Below are 25,114 nucleotides of genomic sequence, written 5' to 3' on the forward strand. Positions count from 1 at the left end.
GTCTGGGTAGTAATGTTACGATAGACGGGGATACTTTCGAGGTGGTGGAGGAATTCGTCTACCTCAGAACCTGACTGACGGCTGACAACAACGTGAGCCGTGAAATTCGGAGGCGCATCATTAGTGGAAGTCGGGCCTACTACGGGCTCCAGAAGAAACTGCGGTCGAAAAAGATTCACCCACGCACCAAATGCACCAACGCTAATAAGACCGGTGATCCTCTACGGGCACGAGACCTGGACCATGCTCGAGGAGGACCTACAAGCACTCGGAGTTTTCGAGCGACGCGTGCTAAGAACGATCTTCGGTGGTGTGCAGGAGAATGGTGTGTGGCGAAAAAGAATGAACCACGAGCTCGCTGCACTTTAGGGCGAACCCAGCATCCAGAAGGTGGCCAAAGCCGGAAGGATACGGTGGGCGGGATATGTTGCAAGAATGCCGGACAACAACCCTGCAAAGCTGATGTTTGCAACTGATCCGGTTGGCACAAGAAGGCGTGGAGCGCAGATAGCACGATGGGCGGACCAGGTGAAGCGTGACCTGGCGAGCATTGGGCGCGACAGAGGATGGAGAGCTGCAGCCACAAACCGAGTATTGTGGCGTACTATTGTCGGTATTTGATGATTTTTAATGAAATAATCCTAATGGATCAAACTTTTTTGGATTAGGATACAATAAGGAGGTAATTGTCATACAGGATCTCTAAATTTTTTGTCAAAATATTTATTGGTTACGTATATGGGATACCTTATAATTGTTAACAATTTCTAAATAAAATCAAGTTTTCCTTTTATTTTCATAGCAAAATGAACTAAGATTAAAACTTTTGAACACATGAAAACCATGAAGAAATATGTACTCCCTAATACGCCCATGTTTGAACAATATTTTAAAAATAATTTCAAATGTTTAGGAAACAAAAACTAAAAAAGGTCCTACATTTTAAAAACCGTATTTAAGATAAATTAATAAAAAAAACTTAACACTGTTTGAACATTTTTCAAAACAATTTTTTGTCGATGAAGGCATAAAAACCTACCTTTATGATAGGTACAAATACTAAGTACTTAAAAACAATTTCATGCTTAAAACATAATATTTTCTAAAAATTATCATTTGTCAAATAATTCGATTTTCAGAAAATGTCTCTTTCAGTGAATCAAAATTCAACCATCGCGCAACAATAACGACAATGTCGCAACCTGAATTTGTTGCGACATTCTACCTAATGCGACATAGGCTTGTCCCAACTTGAACAGAATGCGACAAAGATCGTGCACCACGAGTTTAGATATTTTTAAGGCTTGCATTGTGATTTTCGAGCGGTAACTTCGAGTCGGTAAACACTGCAACGCTGCTGAAGATGTATCATCAAAAAGATTCGATTTTGGGTTGGTAAATATTGATTATTCACGAGTTGAAAAGTACGCAACAAATTCAGCTTCCGTTTTGTCTGCAACAAAAATTTTCGAGATCATGTCATTATCTGTTACCAGTTGGGATAATGAGTAATCGCCGCGTGTTCTTTGTTGCTTGTTTTGTGCCTCTTTTGTCTGACAATTCTCTTCACTGGTCTCTTTATTATAAGTTAATATTTTTTTCGTTCTTGTCCGACGAACCAACGATCTCCTGAAGACCTTATCTAGCCATAAAAGTACTATTCTGAAAATAAAACTTGATTGAATGTGATTGAAAGCAATTGAAAGAAAATTATATTCTTAAAAACGACCTCTGGCGCGTGGACGATTCGACATCCATATGTTCCACGTTATTTTTTCAAAGGTATGTGCATGAAATCAGTCTATGTTCCTTTTCCATTATCAGATAAGTGGCTCTACTATACTATCAAATAGATACATGCAAGGTTAATCAGTTCGAAGTAGGGGAACGATGACTTTGAAAGCTTTCTCATTTTTTATGGGTATACTGTAGACACCTTTCCGATTGCTCGTGGCCATATTGGACATTGAAGGAAGTCGATCAGAAAGCGTTTGGTGCCGGAAGCTATTACATTCAAAAATATAAATGCAAAACGAAACGTGTCTGATGCATAGAAGCAAAACATCACATCATCCCTTTTTGGAAAATCCTTTACTTCAGCCTACAACCATTCTATCCCCCCGCAACACCGGATAGTGAGCGACAGAAAAAAAAAACTCATTATCAACTAATTACAAACACTCAATCAACCTTAATGAAAGGAAGTGAAAAATTTGCTTCCACTGTGACTGAAAGCGCACTGCCATCATCATCTCTTCACACCGGGGAATGAGTGCTTCTTCGAAATAAGGATTTGAACTTTTTTCGCTTTTTTTTCTTCTCTTCCATCCTGCAGCAATCATCAGCCAGCGGATATGAACAACGGTTAGGAAAAAAATTGGACCAAAATCAAACGGTAAAGCCATAATAGAGAAAGGGTGTGAACAGCGAGTTCCCACCGAGTGGGAAAAGGTATAGTGTAGCTCCGGCAACCACTTGGGTTTATGGACATCGCCGACTCACCCCGGAGTTCATATACTGGGAGGACACTCTCGGATCCCGGGTCCTGGAACGGAGTTTTGTATTAAAAATAATTAAAACTTGTAAATTTAGTTTACTCTGAAGCGCGGTGACGCTGCGCTGGCTGTCATGCTGCTCGAGTCGCACTCGTCAAGACTAGTTGAATGAAGTGAAGTTGAAAATTGAGTTCATTTTTTTTTGCAAAATGTTTTCTGATATGTACTCATGGTTTTGGTCCGGCAGGCTTGCTGGTGAAGGTGTATTGTAAGTAACAAGTGCAAGTTTGTTCGTTGGCCAGTCAAAAATGGTCGATTTGCTTGAGGCAAATAGGTCAGCTTTGAGAACAACTCATGAAAAAACAAGTTTAAACGCATTTCAAAACTTTTACATAAAAAAGAACCTCATGAAATGTGTCTTAACAGATGAAGATTACTTAAAATACGTCAAAACAGGCATTGAAACCCATATGTTTTAAATCTAATTAATTCCATCAACAACATAACGAATTTTAAATAATCACAATCCAAATTACAGACTCCGTGCAATCCCTTATCCCTATCAATTATAGTAGCACCGCGTCAATGCATTGCCCACTTGTCTAGCACGCGCTCAGCAATTATTCATTAGCAGCATTTTTTCTGTTCATCTTCTGTTGTAGCTGCTGTTACTGCTCGTCACTGGAACCTTCCGCGAAGTGCACAAGCGACCTTTTGTGTACCCCGGTTGCAGTGGGTCCATTAATTAGCTTAAAATGCGTCCACACTTCTCAGCCGGGTGACGTCTTTCGCTCCGAAACGATTAATTATGCATCCGATCCGGTCGATCGAGTTGCATCTTTGCGGAGTGCACAGTGGTCTGGCCAGGAGGGCAAAAATCTAATGCGAAATAGTTTTCAGAAGAGATTGAAGGGTTTTAAAATTACTGCTAAATCCTACATTTGGTTCCTTTCCTGGTTGAATTCCTGAAGAAACACTGGAGAAATGTCTGAAAAATTCATGGAGGAATTATTCTAAGAATTTCTGATGGAATCCCTGAGAAAACTCCGAAAGAAACTGTTGGAAGAATTCCCGAAAGAATCCCCGGAAAATTTTAAGGCAACTTCTTGAAGCAAGTCCAAGAGAGATTTTTGGAGAAATCGCTCCACAAATTTCGAGAGAGGATCTCTGGTGAAATACTACTGGAAGGAACCCTATGATAGGTCCTAAAACAATCGTTGGAGGAAACCCTTGAGGCATTCCAGGGGAAGCCTTTAAAAGAATCCCATGACATTTTTTTGAAGGATCTCTGAAGGAATTTCTAAGGGAACACCCTCAAGACGTCGCTGAAAACACTCTTTGAAGAATCAGTGGAGGAGTTCCTAAAGAAATCCATAAATAACTCCTTAAAGGATTTCTTGGAGAAAAAATATATCCAAATTCCTGAATCCCTGAAAGAATCGAAAGACTAATTTCTCGAATAATTCTTTTGCAGTGGTTGCAGTGAGTATTCTTGAAGCAATTCATGGTTGGGTTGCTGAACAAATCCGCTAATGAACTCCTATAATATGTGTTGGACAAAATTGTAAAAAAATCCTGGATGTCTTCTTGGAGAATTTTCTAGCTCCTGTATGCATCCCTCTAAAATTATCTTAAAAAAAAATCCAATACAAATCGCTGGAGAAATTCCTCTAGAAATCCTTGAAGAAATTAAAAAAATCTTCAGGTGTTCCTGAAAAAATTTTTTGCTAAATTCCTGGAAAAGATGATAGAAGGACTTCTCAATTTTTTTAAAAGAATCCCTGAATATATTTTTGAAGAGATACTGAGAGGAATTTTTTAAAGAATAACTTCAGAAATTCTTGGAGATATCTCTGGATGAATTTCCGGAGCAATCCCTGCAGGGAGTCCTAGAAAACCACTGGAGGAATTCCTGGAAAACTTATGGAGGGGCTCCTGAAGGTATACATGGAAGAATTTCTGAAAGAATATCTGGAGGAATACCTGGGGGAATTAATGCAGAATTCCTTAATTTTCCTGAAGGAATTCCTGCAGAAATCTCCGGAGAAATACCAGGATGAATTCCTGGCGCAATCTCTGAAAAAAAAATCCTGGAGAAATTTCTGACTAAATTTCCGAAGGAAATCCAGGAGGAACCGCAGAGGAGTTCTGGGAGGAATCCCTGGAGAAAATTCTGAAGAAATCCCTTGAGGAATTGTTGGAGGAAATCCAAGTGGAATTTCTTGAGAAATTCTGAGAGGAATTTCTAGACAAACTATTGGATTCTTGGAGGTATTGCTGGAGGAATGACTGTAGCAATTCCTGGAGGAATCTCTGGAAGAATCCCTGGAGGAATCCCAAAAAAACCTGAAAAAATCTATGGCAGAATTCCTGAAGAAATGCCTGGAGGAACTATCGGAGGAATGCCCCCAGAAATTCCTGGAAGAATGTCTGAATATATGCCTCAAGGAATGCCAGAAGTAATTCCTGCAGCATTTCTTGAAGGAAATAGTGGGGGAAACTCTAAAAGAAATCCTGAAGAAATCCCTGAGTTGTTGTAGGAATAACTGAAAAAAATTCTTATGGAATTCCTGGAAGAACTTTTGAAGGCATCCATGAAGGATTTCCTGAAGGAATTAATGAAGGAAATCCATGATGAATTCCTGGAGGAATGCATGGAAAAATTTCTGGAGGAATTCTGGAAGAATTCTGGAGGTTTGAGTGTTCGACTGTTTGGATGCACTAGATGTTGGATGTCTCGGCAATGGGTTTAATTCGTCCCTACGTTTCGGCAATGTTTATTGCTATCTGATTTTCCCCCTGAAGATGGCAATAAGCATTGCCGAAACGTAGGGACGAATTAAACCCTTTGTCGTTTCAAGGAGTTTGGAGACTGCATAGCCGAGAATCCAACTTCTTGGAGGAATTTCTGAAGAAATTCCTGGAAGAATGCCTGGAGGAATTCCTGAAGAAAAGCCGCCGTGAATTCCTGGAGGAACTCCCAGAGGAATCTCTAGAGGAATCGCCACAGGAATCCCTGGAGGAGAAATTCTTGGATGAAATTGTGCAGGAATCCCTGGAGGAATTGCTGTAGGAATAACTGGAAATATTCTTGGAATAATTTCTGAAGGCATCTATGGAGGATTTCTTGATGAAATTCCTTTAGGATTTGCTGTAGAAATTTCTGATGGAATTCCTGGATGAATCCCAAGAGGCATTCCTGGGAAGATTTTCTAAAGAAATCCCAGGAGAAAGTACTAATGAAATCACTCATGGAATTCTTAGAAAAAAAAGGGATTCCTGGAGGAATTCCTTGAGCAAATTGTAGTAGAATAGTTGCAGGAATTATTGTAGGAATCACTGAGGCAATTTCTGGAGGAATCTTCGGAGAAATCCCAGAAGTTAATGTTAGATAAACTCTGTGAAAAAATCATGCAGGAATAAATCTTTGAAAGAATCCATAGATGAATCCCTGGAGGCATTCCTGGAGAAATCTGTAAAGGAATCCCTAGAGGATTCCCATGAGTTTATCCTTGAGGAATCTCTGAAGGAATTTTTGGAAGAATTCCTGGAGGAATGCTTGAATAAAAGGCTGCAGGAATCTCTGTAGGAATTCCTGGAGAAATCTGTACAGTAATTTATGTAAGAATCTTTAGAGGAATTCCTATTTCAAGATTCTCTGGATGATTTTTTTGGATTTCCTAGAGGAGTCATTGCAAAAACTACCAGAGGAATCCCAGGAGAAATTCCTGAAGGAATCTTAGGCATTGACGTTAATACGGGGGGGAGGTCTAGGGAGGGCTTAGACCTCCCTAGAATCGAAATAGCCCCCCTAGAAAATCTTCAAATTAAACTGCGAAGCCTCCCTGAATATTGGCTTTACCGAATATTGGCTCTAAAGCCCCCCCTAGGCATTTCACCTAGTGACGCCAATTATCTGAGAAGGTTTTTCTGAAAAAATCCGAGGAAGAAGTACTAAATAAATCGCAGATGAAATTTTTGGAAAAATCCTGATGGAATCCTTAGAAAAGTTCTAAGAAGAACTTGGAAGAACTCTTGGAGGAATCTCTGTCCCTGAAGGGCGCCCTGCTGGAGTTCTTAAAGGAACCCCAGCATGGATCCCGGAAGCAATCTTAAGAGAAATTCCTAAGAGAATCCCTTAAAAATTCTTATATTCTTATATAGGAATTGTGGATGAATTCTTTAAGGAATTCATGAAAGAACTCCACAAGGAATTCCTGTAAGAGTTCCTGCAAGAATCCGGAAGAATTTCCTATGATTTCTATGATTTGGGAATCCTTAGAGAAAATCCTGAACACTCACTGGAGGAACCGCTTAAGTATGCCAGAGAAATACCCAAAGGAATTGTTGTTTTTGTATTCCATCAAAGTAATGCTAAAATTAATAATTTTCGAAGTTTTTTCTACAAAGTTGCATGTATTGTAAGAGAGATCTAATTTTTTTTAAAAGCTCGTGTTGCCCCAAACATAGGTAATTCAAAATCGATGACCTTTTAGAATTTTGCATTTTTTTTTCTTAACCTTTCAACGCGCGTGCCGTTGTAAAAAGTACGACACTATCAAAAATCCTCGCTCATCGTATGTAACGCAGTTTCAGCTACTTGATGGCGCGCGTTCTGAAAGATTAAAATGACAGTTTAAAAATCACTGTTTCATAGTTGTTTAGAAATCAAGTTATTTCTGAGCTGTAGCTAGAGCCTCAGGGCGAACAGTGCACGAGAAGGCTAAATACAGCTTCAATAAACTCCACCATTTATTTGAAAAGTTAAAAAAACGTACAGTGTGTACTTTACTCTTGCCTCTAGTGCTATAAGTACGATTAAAAAAAATTGAGAAAAGATTTAATAGATGAGTAGCGATTTCATCATAATTAAGAAAACAAAATGTAATCGATTTTTATTGTTCCCAATAATGTCATGATTTCTAGAGCAAATAGCAAAACAATGTGATCTCATGTAAAAAAATACGCTTTTGTGACAATTCCTCATCAAGCGAGGGAGAACGTCGGACAAGAAAGTAGTACTCAATTCGGTTCAAATCTTTTGGAACTATTTTCTCTGCTCTCGAAAAATTCGGAACATTTTATAGGAATTATTGATTTTTTCCTGGATTTTTCCAAGAATCGCCAATGACATTTCTGAAGGAGCCGCTGGAACGATTTCTGGAAGAATCACTGAAGGAATTTGTGAAATAATCACTGAAGCAGTTTCTTAAGCAATTTCCGAAGGAATCCTTGAAACTTTTTTTTTATGAAAATATCGAGGGAGTTCATTAAAAAAAAACAATAGAAGAATACCTGTAGAAACACTAAAATATTTCTGAAGAAATTCCTGGAAAGCTTTCAGAAGAAATCCGTGGTTGCATTTTTGAGAACATTCTAATGTGAATACCTGGACATTGTTTTTTAGAAACTCCTGACGAAAACTTTGAAAGATCCACTAGAAAAATATTCGGGAGATTCCTAAAGAAATCTGTTTATAAAATTTCAGGACGATTTTCTGAAGGGATCCTAAATAAATCATCTTGATAATCCTCTGTGTTGATCTTGTACTGACTTTTCAAACCCTCGAAGCAGAATGAGTGTAATCAGTTTTGTACCATTTCATTCCATCCTCTAATGTTATCCTTTGACAGATACGCATATTTCGACTACAACTTGTAATTTTCCTCAGTGTCAGTTATCCATGGATTAAGGATAACTGACACTGAGAAATACTACAAGTGGCATTCGAAATTCGCGTATCTATCAGTGGATAAGCATTAGAGGGTGGAATTAAAGAGTACACAATTGATTAACTTATTCTATGCAGATGCTCTTAAAATTTCTTGGGAAATTTCTAAAGGGATCCCCGTAAAAAATCCTGGAAAATATAACTGGAGAAACCCTGAAAGGAATGATGAAATTATCTCTGAAGAAAAGATTTTTTTAAAAAGAATTCCTAAACGAATTTCTAGTGAAATTTCTGCGGAAATTTTCAGCGAGTTCCCTGAAGAAATCACAGTTAGGAATTTTAGTAGAAGTTCATGAAGGAATACCATTACAAATTCCTGAATCTTTGGAAGAATTAAAGAAAAAAAAGCGCTGAAGGAACTTTTGACAGAATCCTTGAACAATTATCAGAAAGAATCTGTAGAAAATTAATGGATAGAATCCCTGAAGAAATATTTGAATGTATCCATTTGAAGGTATCCTTGGAAGAATTCCTGAAAAATCTAAGATTCTTTTTTATTTCAAATTTCTCATCAAAGTACAGGGTGCGTGCGATATTGTTGCACTAAATCATATCGTAATCATAAAACACGTTTTGAAAATAATTCGACAATAGATCTATACTAGATGATTTTTTCGCGAACAATTGTGATTATATCAATGATTTAGGAAGAAAAAAGTGGTCCTAATATCGATAACCTTTTTTGAACGTTCCTGAGAACCGCTGCAATTGGTCAACAATTGTGTTATTTTAGGTAAAACTAGAATATTTTTGTACGAGGAGCTCCAATGGTATCATTGTTATGTGTGCCGTTCAAAAATATCTCATAAATTTGAAAAAGAGGTTTCTAGAAGACGAAAACGCGAACTCAAGTTATAAATATATGGAGCAGCTGCATACTAACTGCATTTTCTCAGCTGTCAAGAATGCTATGAAGCTGATTTTTTCAGTGTAGTTGGGGGATTCCATAGGCTTGTTACCTACAAAAAACTACATCGCTGGAATGGAAGATAGCGGAGAAATAACTGGAAGAAGTCGAAAATTCTAATTTGAGCAATGGTATTCTACTAGGGCTGCTCAAACATTTATGAGAAAATTTAAAACTAAAATATGCTAAGTCTGACCACCTCAATTTGCTGTTTTAGACTCCCATAAGCTACAGCACAAATTTGAGCTGAATTGATAAGGTCTTAGGTATCGCTCGACTAGTCTGAAGTTTATATGGAAAAACTGGTACAAATGTGTGCAGGAATAGCATAGTTTTAGTTTTCTGCCACTAGATGGCACTGGAAGCATTCAATAACCCTTATTTCTAGTATAATTATAGGGAATTCTATGCGGAACATCTTTGTTGAAGACCGCTAAGTGATCCGATGCTTGCTAAAAAAAAGTTGTACCCAAGACTTAGTGTATCGAAAAAACAACCAGTTTTTATTGATGCTATTCGATAATGTGCTAAAATCACCACGTCAAAATTATTTAAATTATTATTTTTGAAGCATATCTGTATCATTACGTCTCGTGTATCATTATCGGGCTTTTATACATTGCATTTTACTGATTTCGTCTTATTTACACAACAAATAGTAGAACCCGAAATGTTATTGAGCGCGCTAGTGTAAAACATAGGATCTGAAAATATTTTCTCATGCCACCACGTTTTTGATTATTAATGTTTTTATATTTTTCACAGTTCACTAGAAATATGGTGCATTTGATGATGTGAGATTTATATTTTTATTGCAACCCTTTGATGAAGTATTCCTGTTTGAAGGTTAGTGCAAAATTACCGCACGCACCCTGTAGTCAAAGAACCACTTTTAGAGCTTCCAAAAACGCACATTTTCGTGCGCTGAGAATGTTGCTACGTCATTCCGTTCAAAAGATATCTATAGTTTTCTAGAAAAATAGGCACTTTTTACTTAAGTTACAAAAATAACACCCCTCTAATTTTTTGATATGTTTTACAACATCATTTCTTCTTTTGAATGCGGGCAAAAGATATTTTTTATATTTGCCCCAACCTGTCATATCACCCATTCAAAAAACACCTGTAACTATTGAACAAAAAGAGATAACGACCATCTCAGCGCACGAAACGACGCGTATTTAAAAACTCTACAAGTGTTTCTTGGGCAACTTTGGTGAAAAATCTAAACTGGAAAAGTTAATGCCAGAAAACCGATTTTTTTTAACCACCCTAAGCTTATTCAGAAAAATATCTCTAGATCGGTCAATTTGAAAGCTACATAAAAACTGTCTTCAGCAAACTTGCTCAAAATTGATAGATTTACAACTTTGCCTCAACATGTATATAGTTATTCTTGCAAATAAAAAAGTTTGGTTTTCAATTTCTTTGAAAATATGGACCACTCTAATTTTCATGCACATTGGAAAGAGGGCCTTATTATTAGGGACAACTTTGTAGAAGACCATATTTGTCTAAAACTCATTTGATGGCGCCGAATGCATCTTTCCTCGTAAATCTGGTTCGTGGACCACTGTGCGGTGGAGGCACCAAAACCTGCACCACCGTTGTTGTGACCCTCACGGAATAGTGATCGAATCCAGTGATTAAACGCACAAGATACTCCGTTTATCCAAAACTCCGTTTATTTGCATTAAATACAGTTTTATTACTACATCTAACTTTATTCCACACTACAATCACTACTTAAATTCTCAGTGGCCGACTGCGCTCAGAAAAGTCCTAATAACGACTAATTCAATTGCCTTTTCAAAACTGAGCATGATGGCTACTTTCTTCTCGGGTTGCTTTATAATCGTCTCGGCTACATTCGGGCAGAAATCGTGCGTCTCGGAAAAGCTTTCTAATCTAGCAGTTTCGGGCATTGTATCCTACGCTATGGCTACATTTCGATTACGCCTACCCGCCTACCTAACTAATCAACATAGCCGGCCACCTAAATTTGACGTTTCAAATTTACAAAGGAAAAGACAAACAAAGCACAACATTTATTTTGATCAGCAAAGGAATGGCTTAATACTAACAATTAAGGAACTAATCTATACATCTTTTTAGGATTTAGCTGTTCGACTTCTGGAGCTGCTCAGAATTTAGCTGTTGGTCAAATGGTAGTGGATAGATTCGGAAGATTGAGCGTTTGTAAGTTCCACTTGCAGTGCGAATAGTCACGACTCGCACGACACCATCTTCTCCGGGGTGAACGATTTCGATTCGTGCAAGAGGCCAGGATATCGTCGGTTTGTTTTCATCTTGTACCATGACGATTTGTCCAATGCGAATTTCGACTGCTGAAGATGATTTTCTGCGCTGGTGGTTCTGTTCACGGAGATATTCTTTACGCCATCGATCCCAATGTTGTTGGACTAGTTTCTGAAGTTCGTGGTAATGGCGCAGACGATTGCTGGGGATGGCAGTGTAGTCCGGTTCAGGAAGGCTCAACAAGGATGTACCAATTAGGAAATGGCCAGGTGTGAGAACGTTGAGTTCCCCAGGATCACCCGAAAGCGATGTCAATGGGCGGCTGTTCATATTGGCTTCAATTTGTGCTAGCACCGTAGCAAAGTCCTCGTAGGAAAGTTGAGTGTTTCCCAGAGTCTTCGCCAGGGATGTTTTGGCGGTTTTAACTGCTGCTTCCCACAATCCGCCGAAGGAAGGTGCTCGAGGGGGTATGAAGTGCCATTGGATCCGTTTCAGATTGCATTCGTTAGTGATAGCTTCTCGTGTGCGATTGCTTTCCAACAGCTTGTGTAGTTCGGTAAGGGTGTTACTTGCTCCTCGAAAGTTGGTTCCGTTATCGGAATGCATTTCCGCGGGCATGCCGCGCCGGGCGATGAATCGACGCAAGGCTGCGATGAATGCCTCCGTGGATAAGTCGCATACGAGCTCCAAGTGTACGGCTTTTGAGGCGAAGCATACAAAAACCGCAATGAAGGCTTTTCGTGCTGAGGCTCTACGGTGGGTAGGTTTTAAGTAGACAGGTCCACAAAAGTCTACTCCGGTGACAGTGAACGCTCTGCTGGGTGTGGTACGTTGCTTCGGTAATTGTCCCACAGGTTGTACGATAGGGGTAGGGTTTTGGCGATAGCATTGCATACACTTACGGAATACGGAGTTGGCAATTTGTTTCCCATTTATTGGCCAGAATTCTTGATGCATTGTGGCCAGAGTCATGCGAGGACCAGAGTGTAGACACAGTTTGTGGTAGTGCTCTGTGATTAAGCGTGTAAGGGGGTGCATTTTTGGGAGTATTATAGGGTGTTTAGTTTGGTAGCATTCTGAAGAGTGTTCTAGGCGACCTCGAAGACGGATTATGTTGTTGTCATCGAGAAAAGGGTGAAGCAGCTTCAGCGATGATGTTTTCGAAACGGATCGATTTTTGGCTAAATCCTTCAGCTCTTCTGTGAAAACCTCTTGTTGTGCAATTCTTGCGAGAACTCCCTTAGCGTGTTCTAGTTCACGAATCGAGGTGGATGTAGGTTGAGGATGATCAGCCTTTCGTTGACAGCGGTTCTTGAAGCGGAGAAGTAGTGCTGTTATACGAACCAGTTTGGAGAAGGATGAGTATCGGTGGAAGAGGAAATTATGGTCACAAACCGTCTGCAGCAGAAGCACCGTTTTTCGCCGTTCCAATAGATCTTCTGATGGGACTTCACTCGACGATTTAGGCCAACTATTTTCCCTCTGGGCTAACCATGGTGGTCCATTCCGCCAGTTGGTGCTAGCGATAAATTCTTTGGGTAACATTCCTCTGGAAATGTGATCTGCTGGATTGTCGATGCCGCTGACGTGATTCCAAGAATGATCGTGGGTTAGCTTCTGTATTTCTGAAGTTCTGTTCCCTACGAATGTCTGCCATGTGTTTGGTGGAGATTGGATCCAGTGTAAGGTCACCATAGAGTCTGTCCAGAACCAACATAGAGTGCTTTCCATCCGCAACGCTGTAGATATCTTGGTGTACAGTTTAGCTCCTAGTAGTGCAGCGCAGAGTTCGAGCCTTGGTAGTGTGGTAGCGTTTCAATGGAGCAACTCTTGACTTTGCAGCGATGAGTTCAATTTTTACGTTGCCTTCCATGCCAGTAGAACGTGCATAAATGCACGCGCCACCCAAGTAACCACAAGCATTATATCATTGCACGAATTTAACTGAATATCAACCTTTGCAATGCGGAATGCAGTAATTCCACACTTGTCATGCAATAATCCTTTAGATTGGCATTATCAAGGTAATGATGCATTACATTTTTCTTTGCATTAGGGTACATTAAAGGGTGATATACGACAGTTCAATAATTCAACACTGTAAAAACTGAATAAATGCAATGCACAAACTAGAAAATATTGCTCTAACAATACAATTATAAAAGCTTTACTCTAATGGTAAACAATCGAAATCAAGAAGAGTGAACAACTTTACGGTCAACTCTAGCGGTTTTCAACACTTCTGGTTCGACTTCCTGCCAAATTAATCCCCGTATGAACCACCGATCGACGACTTTCTTCAGCATAAGATGAGTTTTAGAGATGACCTTTTCTCTTTTCTGTTGACTGCTATCGCATGCCAATAATGAAACCACAATTTGCATAATGAGCAGTGTGCAGTGATTTATCAGAATGTGATTACAGAGATCACACATGGCATAGCTGTTTTGCCCTCTACTGCAATGATTCAGACAGAAGAACAGTTTCCTTTTAGTTAATGAAATACCTGTTGTTATCACAGCAGCAGAAACAGTCCAAGGTGAAAGCGCGTATGGAACTCGTCTAGCAGTCTTCAGCACTTCTGGTTCGACTCCCGACCTGACAACAAAAAAAATGATGGTTACAACTTACAACATTCATATGTGGGGGCATTAGTACCGTCGATAACAAAACGGTGCTAAAAATAGATTTTTGTTTTTGTTTTTCTTGTTGCATGTATTAAGCATGTGCAACTGCAAATGTACAGCACATGCATTTATGTTACTTTAGCAATGGCTGTCAACGTGCTGCAATATGTGGCACTAATTTGCTTTTAGTGGGGCCTTTTTCGACTTTAATATTGCTTTAATGATGTGTTTAAAGTAATGCAGCATTATATTCACAATTTTAAATAACACTATAGGGTCAAATTGATGCACTTATATACGGCTTCGTGGTTACTTGGGCATATCCTGCTTCTGATGCGTCCGAGAACACGTGAAACTGAACTGATGAAGAATCAGACAGGAAGAGGTAACGGGGAACCTTGTACTCTTCGAGATATAGCAGCTGTGACGAGAACTCATTCCACTTGACCTTGATGTCATCCGGTACTGGATCGTCCCACGCAGCATTCATTACCCAAAGCTGTTGCATACGGATTTTAGCCCACGCTACGACGGGAGACACTAATCCAAGCGGGTCGTAGAGCTTCGCTATTGCTGAGAAAATGTTTCGCTTGGTTATCCTTTCCGGTTCGACAGCCGATTGTATCTCGATGCAAAATTGATCCGGTCCAGTCTCCCATCCAACTCCAAGAGTCTTGATCCTTTGCTGGTTGTCGAAGTGCAGTGTCGATTCTCCTCCTAGTGATTCAGCAGGAATGTTCCGTAGTACTTCTGCCTTGTTGGAGCACCACTTTCTTAATTCCAAGCCTCCCTCGGCCATCAAAGCTTGTGTTTCACCTTGCAGTTCGATTGCTTCATCTATTGATTTAGCGCCAGATATAAAATCGTCCATATAGAAGTCTTCCTGTACTGCGTCACTAGCGAGCCTGTAATTTTGATCGGAGTCTAGAGCTAGTTGTTTCAGCACCCGAGTAGCAAGGAATGACGATGGAGCCAATCCATAAGTGACCGTCAACAACTCGAAAACTTGGAGAGGTTCCGATTTGCTGAAGCGCCATAAGATCCGTTGAAGTGGAGTGTCATCCTCATGGACACGAATCTGCCGATACATTTTGGCAACATCAGCGACTAATGCGATAGGATGTTTTCGGAATCGAATCATCAAATCCAAAAGCTCATCTTGAATGTTGGGCCCAGTGAGTAATGCTTCATTCAGCGAAAAGTTGGTGGAAGACTTTGAAGATCCATCGAAGACGACACGCACCTTTGTTGTCGAACTAGATTCCTTAAACACCGGGTGGTGAGGAAGGTAACATACCGTTTTGCCAACATCCAAAGTGGAATCGTCGGCCGCACCGATGCATTTCATATGCCCAAGTTCCAAATACTCCTGCATAAAGTCCGCGTATTGTTGGCGCAGATTCTGATCCTGATCCAAACGCTTTTCGATTTGAAGAAATCGTCGGATAGCCCTTTGCTTTGTTTCACCAATCATGCTGTGAAACTCCATGCGTTTAGGGTAACGAACCACGTATCGTCCAGTGCTGTCACGTGTATGTGTGTTAACGAAGTGTTTCTCGCAATCTTCTTCTTCTTGTGTGCGTGGTCTCTTGTTTGAAAGCTCTTCCACAGTCCAAAATTGTTCAATGATTTTTTCCAACGACTCTACTTTCGCAATGTGACAGTTTAGTTCCTCGACCTTATCCATACATTTTGCTTCACCTGTTGCAACCCATCCAAATCTCGTCTGAACAAATGCCGGTAGAGTATCCTCGAAATGCCTTATTTGCAACCGGCCACCATCGCGTACGAGAAAGTCGAAGAAATGCTGTGCACTCAGAACTAGATCAATTGGAGCCGAAACATGGAAGTCGGGGTCAGCCAATTCCATATTAGGGGGTGGTTTCCAGTGTGTCAGTGGGAGAGAAGTTGAAGATTGGTTGTTAGTGACTTTTTCTATGACGAGGAATTCTGTGGACATTGAGAACCTTTGTAGTCGTTGTGCTATACTTAGAATCAATCACAAGCAGTAGGCTGTGACTTTCCTCTGTAATTTGAATTGATAATAAAATTTGCGTTTGGAAGTGTACGACGTGTTATTGAATCAGTGTCTCGATTATCATCCGAATCGGTAATTATTCCAATCACGAATCTTCCCAATAATCTGGATCTGGATTATCACATCTGGCGACGAGTAAGTGAAACGTTCCCACACACCGTAAAGGTAAGAAAAAATGCTTAAATTTGAAGCGAAAGAATTCAATTTAATTTTCCACGTGTTAGCACTTCGAAAGGCGAGAGCACGTGGAAACAGGCAAAAGCCGCTGCGTTGTGCAGAAACAGATTATTTCCGCTGCCGTAGAGCAGGGACAGGCACCGAGCCGCTTCGAGAAACCTAGGCGTGAAGCCGCTGCGTAAGGGCAGGAATAGGCGTGCAGCCGCTGCTAGGAAGCAGAAACACTTCCGTTGCGCAAGGCAAGGACAGGCGAGAAGCCGCTACGCAGAGTAGAAATAGGCTCGAGCCGGAGAAAAAGCGTCACAAACAACATCGAAAAGGTAAAAAAAAAAATCAAAATAACACCCTTGTGGTCATTGCCGTTGCTATGGTTACGACAATGACGTTAAAATTTCAAATTTTTTTTTACTCTCAATCACACAGCTCCATATTGGCCACAGGAAAACGGTCTAGTTGAAAGACAAAACCGTTCGTTGTTAAAGAGACTGCAAATCAGTCATGGACTAGGCAGAGACTGGAAAAGAGACTTGAAAGATTATCTTATTATGTACTACACAACACCGCACTCTACCACTGGTAGGACTCCAACAGAATTGTGTTATGGAAGGACAATCAGATCAAAATTGCCAACAATCCAAGATATCGAATCGATTCCACCATCTTCCGAATTTCGAGATCAAGATTTTTTGAACAAACAAAAAGGGAAAGAAAGGGAGGATATTCGACGTCACGCGAAGGATTCCGACATCAACGAGGGAGATACGGTACTCATGAGGAACCTTACACCAAAGAACAAACTCTCGACAGCTTTTAACAGAACCAAGTATACTGTAGTGGATCGTTCTGGCCCCAGAGCAACTGTTGAAGACACAGACACCGGAGTGGCGTACGAAAGGAACGTTGCTCACTTAAAGAAGATCAACGATAAACCAAGAGTTGTGGAAGAACAACGTATGGATGAAATTACGATTGATAACACGTCTATGAATGAAGAAGAAAACTTTGCTGGGTTTCCTCTCGAAGATGACGAAGTTCCGAATCCTGGGTTTGCTGATGGTGAAGGACAACTGCGTAGAGGACGGAAAACTCCTGAGAAATATAAAGATTTTGTAATGTAGATGGTAATTCATTGAATTGTATAAAAAGGGAGATGTGCTATACTTAGAATCAATCACAAGCAGTAGGCTGTGACTTTCCTCTGTAATTTGAATTGATAATAAAATTTGCGTTTGGAAGTGTACGACGTGTTATTGAATCAGTGTCTCGATTATCATCCGAATCGGTAATTATTCCAATCACGAATCTTCCCAATAATCTGGATCTGGATTATCACAGTCGTGATGTGACAGTAGCAGACACTTCAAAAGCCGTATGATTGGGTGATCCTCCTATTCCAGTAATTATTGTCTTTCGGTCTCGCCGAGGTAGTCGGAGCAATTGGAACAATTTCTCGGACATCAGATTAGCCTGCGATCCCGAATCGAGGAGAGCCCTAGTGAGATGTGATCGGCCCCATACATCTTTCACCTTTAGCAAGACCGTTTGCAGGAAGATGTGTGACTTGGGTTGTCCCACTGCCAGATTAGATGAAAGCGTTGAAGCTGCAATATTACTTGAACCGGCGGAGCTAGACGCTGTACCAGACGGCGGTGGAACAGATTCCGTGTTATCGCTTGTTGATGAGGAGGGAGTGGATGGTGGACCAGAGCCTGAACCAGGGAAGCCGGGATGTAACAATGAATGATGCTTTTTTGAGCAAGTTTTGCATCGGAACTTCGACGGACAATCTCGAGCTAGATGATTTCGCCCCATGCAGTTACTACAAAGTCGTTTAGAATTGGTAAGGTGCAAACGCTTGTCCACAGGAAGTTTGGCAAACTCCGGGCACCGAGTGATCCAATGTTTGTCGTTGCAGATGAAGCAGGTTGACGAGTTGTTTTCAGTCGCTGCATTGACCGAAACCTTCACTGGAACTGGACGAGACTTGAAAACCGTTGAAGACGAAGAACTAGTTGAAGCGAAGATGTGTTGGTCGACTGAAACTGCATCCAAAACTCGTGTCTGTTTTTTGAGGAATTGTAACAACGACGAGAATGACGGGTCCCTTTCCGGCGTAACGCTTTCCTCCCATCGCTTCTGCGTAATTTCGTCGAGTTTCGAAACCATCAGATGAACTAGCATCGCACCCCAGCCGTTAGTTTTCTCACCGAGTTGGTCTAGAATTTTAGTGTTCCTTTCGAAACAGTCGATGAGGTTGTGTAGTGCGGCTGCAGATTCCTTCTTGATCTTAGGATACTCGAAAAGCGCATTCATGTGCCGCTTTTTGAGTAAATAGTTGTTGGAAAACCGAGCTACCAAACCATCCCAAGCTACCCTATAATTAGCGTCGCTCATCGAGTAGGAATCGATCAATTTGAGAGCGTCACCCTTGAGAGAAGCACGCAAATAATGAAACTTTTGGATGTTGCTCAATTCGGTAGATGAGTCAATCAGAGCTACAAACGTATCGTGGAATGGGAGCCAGTTTTGAAATTCGCCATTGAACTCCGGGAGATTAATCTGAGGGAGTCGCACCGAAGCTTGCACATTAGGGGTGTTGTTAGCTGCTTGTGTATTTTGTGTTGCATGCTGCCTTGTTAACTTGTTCGCCAACCCTCCCCTTACCGTATAGTATTTCTCCTCGAAATCCACCCTCAGCCTTTGTTGCTCCCTTATGTTTTCTTCGTTGTCTTCCGCTGCTTCGATATCGTTCATCACCTCTTCGAATTCCTCCCACTTTTGCTCGAGTTTTTCCAGTCGAATTTCAACTTGCTGGTCGTCGAACCGTTCGGTGTTGTTCAGAAACTGCTCGATACGCAAGACGAACTCGATCACGTTGTCCCTGGTGCGCAGCAGGCTTTTCAGTTTTTTGGACATGATTTCCGTCTACACTCGGTCGTTCGTGCTGTAAATGATTAACCAGCGGAGTACCTTCTGGGGATATTTGCCGTGTGTTGGACAGTTACTCACCTGGTGAGCCTGTCAATCAGGCCTTGTATATTGGGTTTGCGGGAACGGCAACCAGCACGGTAACGAATATTCTCCCAAGTAGTGGCATGCACTGTAAGAAAAGCAAGCAGCGGAGCACCTTCCAAGGAGGAGTATTGTTGGATGGACAGTAACTCACCTGGTGAGCCTGTCAATCAGGCCTTGTATAATTATGACGTCACGCAGAATCGTAGCCGAATGCACAGAAATCCAGTTGTTTTATGTGGGATCCAGATGTTGAATTGCCAGTCATGAGTGGATCAATTATGACGTACCAAAAGATGTTCCAGAGACGATGACTTGCTCTGAAACTCCAACAAGAGAAGCACCCTCCAACCGAAAATAAGATGTCTGGACAGCAACTCACCTATTGAGCCTGTCAGTAAGGCCTTGTATTGTAAATTTACACCAACTATGGTTAATTAATTTTCACCCGCCTTCCAGGAACCAATGACGTCACAAATAACGTTTCCGATACGGCGATGCTCTGAAAACGTCACAAGAGTAGCACCTTCCAACCGAGAGTAAGAATTCTGGACAGAGACTCACCTATTGAGCCTGTCAGAAAGGCCTTGTATTAGAAGCTCGCACCAGTTCCGAACGTCGTATCATCAATTACGGACTCCCCACTGAGAATTCGTGATTTTCCTGAAGGTGTTTCGTGATGTTAGCGCCCAGTGATCGTCACGTGCTCACGAGTGTGATGGCGGTTGGGTTTTTGTAGTAGACCAAAAGACCGTTGTGCGTATTGTGCAAAGATCCAATAGCGCCTTGGCGTCGATGTCCCACTTGATCACTATCCTGGTCACGGCACCAATGTTGTGACCCTCACGGAATAGTGATCGAATCCAGTGATTAAACGCACAAGATACTCCGTTTATCCAAAACTCCGTTTATTTGCACTAAATACAGTTTTATTACTACATCTAACTTTATTCCACACTACAATCACTACTTAAATTCTCAGTGGCCGACTGCGCTCAGAAAAGTCCTAATAACGACTAATTCAATTGCCTTTTCAAAACTGAGCATGATGGCTACTTTCTTCTCGGGTTGCTTTATAATCGTCTCGGCTACATTCGGGCAGAAATCGTGCGTCTCGGAAAAGCTTTCTAATCTAGCAGTTTCGAGCATTGTATCCTACGCTATGGCTACATTTCGATTACGCCTACCCGCCTACCTAACTAATCAACAACCGTGATTATTTTGTGGCATATGTGTGCTTGGGAATGGCTGCTGGGAAGGACGAGATCCCGGTCGAACTTCTTAAGCACGGAAGCGAGCAGCTACATCAATCAATCCATCAGATTATTATAAAGATTTGGGAGGATGAAGAATTGCCCACTAGTTGGTTGGATGGCCTCATATGCCCAATCTACAAGAAAGGGCACAGACTGGAGTGTGCCAATTACAGAGGGATTACCCTTTTAAATTCGGCGTATAAGATACTGTCGCGTGTCCTGTTCAACAGACTGCGACCTCTTGAGGAGTCCTTCGTCGGCGAATACCAGGCTGGTTTTCGTGAGGGCCGATCAACGACGGATCAAATGTTTACCCTGCGGATGATCCTAGATAAATTTCGGGAATATAACTTGCAGACTCACCATCTGTTCATTGATTTTAAAGCAGCGTACGATTCAGTGAAAAGAAATGAGCTTTGGCAGATAATGTCAGAACATGGTTTTCCGGCGAAACTAATTAGGCTGATACGCGCAACGCTGGATGGATCAAAATCAAGTATTCGGATCGCGGACGAAGTGTCTACGTCGTTTGTGACCTTGGATGGATTGAAGCAGGGGGATGCTCTTTCAAATTTATTGTTCAACATTGCACTCGAAGGAGCGATTAGGAGGTCAGGCGTGCAGAGGAATGGCTCTATCATCACACGGTCGCACATGCTCCTCGGTTTTGCGGACGATATTGATCTCATCGGCATCGATCGTAGGGCAGTGGAGGAAGCTTATGCTCCTCTGAAGAGAGAGACAGCGAGGATAGGCTTGACGATTAACTCTACCAAGACGAAGTACATGATAGCGGGTAGAGACAGAAGCAGGCCTAGTGGTGTTAGTGCTGAGGTAGTGATTGATAGGGAAGTGTTTGAAGTTGTTGAAGAATTTGTTTATCTTGGAACACTTGTGACATGTGACAATGACGTTTCCCGTGAAGTGAAAAGGCGTATTGCAGCTGCGAATAGGGCCTTTTACGGATTGCGTAGCCAGCTTAGGTCCCGTAACTTGCAAACGCAAACAAAATTCGCTCTGTATAAGACGCTGATTCTTCCGGTTGCCCTCTACGGTCACGAAGCGTGGACGTTAAAGGAGGTAGACCGAAAAGCTTTTGGAGTTTTTGAGCGCAAAGTGCTGCGGACAATTCTCGGTGGGAAACAAGAAAATGGAGTGTGGCGCAGACGCATGAATCACGAGTTGTACCAAGTGTACGAAGATGCGAATATTGTGAAACGTATAAAATACGGCAGACTTCAGTGGGCTGGACACGTAGTGCGAATGTCGGAAGAAAGAATAGCGAAAACAATATTCAGCAGAGAACCCGGTAGAGGTAGGCGGCTTCGTGGGCGGCCGCGAACTCGCTGGCTGCACGCGGTTGAAGAAGATCTACGATCCCTACACGTTCGGGGAAACTGGAGGAACATCGCCCAAGACCGACGAAGATGGTGCTCTACTATACGCTCGGCATTGGAGTAAAGTTACTTTGTAGCCAACAAGGTAGGTAGGTATGTGTGCTTGGGTTACCGGAATCAACAGTCAGAATTCATATGACAGTTTTATGTATGTTATATATAATTTAAACTTCAAACCAGCCTTATGCACCATCATATTTTTACACAAAGAATACTCGTCATTAACATTTTTCGTTTTCCTCCAACTAGGGTCTTGTATCATTTGGTCAGGTGTACCTATTTTGGGCACTTGCCGCTATAACTAACTCAATTTCAAACCGATTGATTTGAAATTTTGTTTAGAGTTAGGCACATACAGTATCTAACTCTGTACAAAAATTCAAATCAATCGGTTTGAAATTGACTTAGTTATAGCGGCAAGTGCCCAAAATAGGTACACCTGCCCAAATCGTACAATACCCTATGTCTCAATGTCGCTAACAAACACATTCGCGAAGAACGCATTGATACGATGGGAACTCCCACCACGCTCTTTCTATGCAAATCTCTTTCAGCAGCCCAACGCACGTTATCGTCGCTCTGATGCAGAAATTATAACACTCGCTGCTGAACGACCGTCATCGAGATTTCCTATATGACGATAAATTGCACTAATACATACTAAGCACGACACTACAAATACAAGTTCGCCAAATAAATATAAGTGTAAGGCGCAGAATAAAAATTCATGCAGTTAGGGCTTCGTGTTTTATCGTGTGTTTCAAGAAGAAAATTTCATTTAATGATCGCTGCTTTCGGATGTTGTTGATACAAGTGATGGTCAAAGTGAGTGTCGTTAGGCATTAACTATCCTGAAATTGCACAACTCTGCTACAAACTATTTCGTGCTTGTTTAATTTTTCATCCAAATTAATACTAACCGAATCGAATTAATGAACCTATCATATTCTCAACTTTTATTTCAAAACAGCTTTGAGATAACCCGTGTTAGAATATACCATGAAGTTTTTAGTCAACACTACATCAACAATACATTTTTTCCGTCAAACAATAATTGTTACCGTAATCGGGGGTAACATTGATCATATTTTTCGATCTTTCTTGAATAATTCTCTTGTTAAAGCAAATGTCACATGTTTTATATTTTTAAAACAAGTACTGGCCCTCTGAGTATGTGTCTAGCTACTCGAAAAAGTATTGTAAAACTTTAAAACATGTTTAAATAGGCTTTTTAATCTAATTTTTGATTTTGTTGATTTGGGGTAACATTGATCATGTCAGTGATCAATGTTTGTTTGTGTTGAAAATACCCTTACTTACTAAATTCAGGGCCGCCGATTTCGAATATGTTGTCCAAATTTTTGCAAGTTATGCACTTTTTGAGTTATTTTGAGATTAAAATCCTCCAAACCGCGAATAACGCCTAAAGGTATGCAATGGCTTAAGGAATTGATAGTCTACTTTTAATAAATCGTATATCTTATTGAAAAGGAGCATTTTCATAAAAGTTTCATTCATTTAATCTTACTCTAGGATATCATATTAAAGTAATACAGTGATTTCAAAACTCATATTGTATCTAGTATTCACGCCATGCATGAATGTTTGACAATGTATCTCATTGCGTTACGAAACACAGTTATGGAAAAATCGATTTATTTCAAAGTTTATGTAATTTCATTTTTACGAATTACATGTCATTTAATAGCTAAATAACAGCAGATTACAATATACCATTCGAGTGCAGAAACTGATTCAATGTTAAATGCTTTTTTGAACATTTCATGAGGTCGGTCAAGCCGATCAATGTTACCCCGGTTTACGGTAATTTAGAATTCTATCTTGTGATAATCCTTTCCACACAAACACAACCACTGTGCACAGAATGCTTTCACCCAACGCATTTTGACTTTGTAATTTTATTTTTTCATAAAGTTCAAGACAATGGAGTTACCGAAAGAAAGAATGAAACAAGCAAAAAGTCATCCTTACCTGGGGGCACATTTTGCACTGGTACTTCCGGCCGGTCCCATTGGGCAGCGCCGCTCCTATCTTGGTGGCGTTGATGGGTTGCGGGACGACCAGTAGGGCCGCCGAATTCGGGTGGTGCACGTGATGGCCACCGGGGGATCCGTTCGTCGCCGCTCCTCGGGCCCCGTAGATTTGACTCATTTGGGCCGCCGACTGCATTCCGTGATGATCCAGCAGGCGTCCGTCGTCAATCATGTGACCTAGTAGACGGGAAAGCCGCGCGCACACGCAAAATTGGAAAATTAAAATTTGAAATTTCAATTACTGCACCCGGAGGCACGAACCGAATGAAATAATCAAAAAGTTCGCGCGTCCGAACATTTGCAGCGGTCATCCCGTGCGATGCTCGCTAGGGGGCTTACCTTTCTGCAGGTTGTTGTGATGATGGTGATGATCGACCGCATTCATTTTCGCCTGTCCGGGTGCGAGGATGGAAAAAAGAACGAAGAAAACGCGATGAGTAACTGGGTGGTAAAATAATCAGATTAATTGCTTCGCCCGGAATCCCAAAAGGAAAAACAATGCTTGGCGACGCGAAAAAAAGACCTACAAATGTTTTAATTGACGAATGAGCAGCGTTGGGATGCGTCCGAGGTGAACAAGCAAGGAAGTTGAAAATAAAACGATGGCGCATAAAAATCAGAGATTTCGATGGACACCGATGAATCCTCCGTGTTTTTGGTATACTGTTTGGTTAAACTCTGCAGGAAATAATATCATGAAAAACGGCTTGAAAGCTACAAAAAAAAACTTCATTATAGTTCTAAGAAACTCTTCATATTTTTTTCTTATATTTAATACAATAATGCACAGAAGATACTTTTTCTAAGATGTTTACATAAGCAGGTTGATTTGAGCGCGTTTGTTCACAATCCGTAATTATTTCTTAAAGTTTTGGTCAAATAAAGATAAATTTAGGGTTTTTAGTCTAATTCCCGTCTATCTAAGCACCGACCTACCAATAATGATCGAAATCATTCTTGGATCTTACCCAACGCCTCATTTCCATTTTTTTTTATCTTTATTAACGAGATTTTTAGCCCTAGGCTAGTTCATCTCGGGACCCACGCCTTACTTCCCTTCCGAAGGAAGAACTCACGTTTGTCTGTGAGCATGTCGGGAGTGGGATTCGATTCCAGGTCCTCGGCGTGATAGTCAAGTGTTTCAAACATCATACCAGGTCC

The 25,114-nt window shown here is 41.0% G+C and overlaps 1 protein-coding gene across 3 annotated transcripts in view; it reads right to left on the reverse strand.

The window, feature by feature from the left end:
• The window catches only part of LOC109431918 (zinc finger protein rotund), a 518,068-nt gene that overhangs the window by 86,046 nt on the left and 406,908 nt on the right, over positions 1-25,114 (reverse strand). For all 3 annotated transcript variants that reach the window (XM_029871994.2, XM_062860804.1, XM_062860805.1), the window contains 2 exons: positions 24,293-24,344; positions 23,892-24,130 (listed from right to left, as the gene is read on the reverse strand). In XM_029871994.2, the coding sequence (XP_029727854.1) occupies positions 23,892-24,130; positions 24,293-24,344 (291 nt within the window). The remainder of the gene's footprint in view (positions 1-23,891; positions 24,131-24,292; positions 24,345-25,114) is intronic.

This window comes from Aedes albopictus, chromosome 3 (assembly GCF_035046485.1).
Source record: "Aedes albopictus strain Foshan chromosome 3, AalbF5, whole genome shotgun sequence".
NCBI classification, from domain to species: domain Eukaryota; kingdom Metazoa; phylum Arthropoda; class Insecta; order Diptera; family Culicidae; genus Aedes; species Aedes albopictus.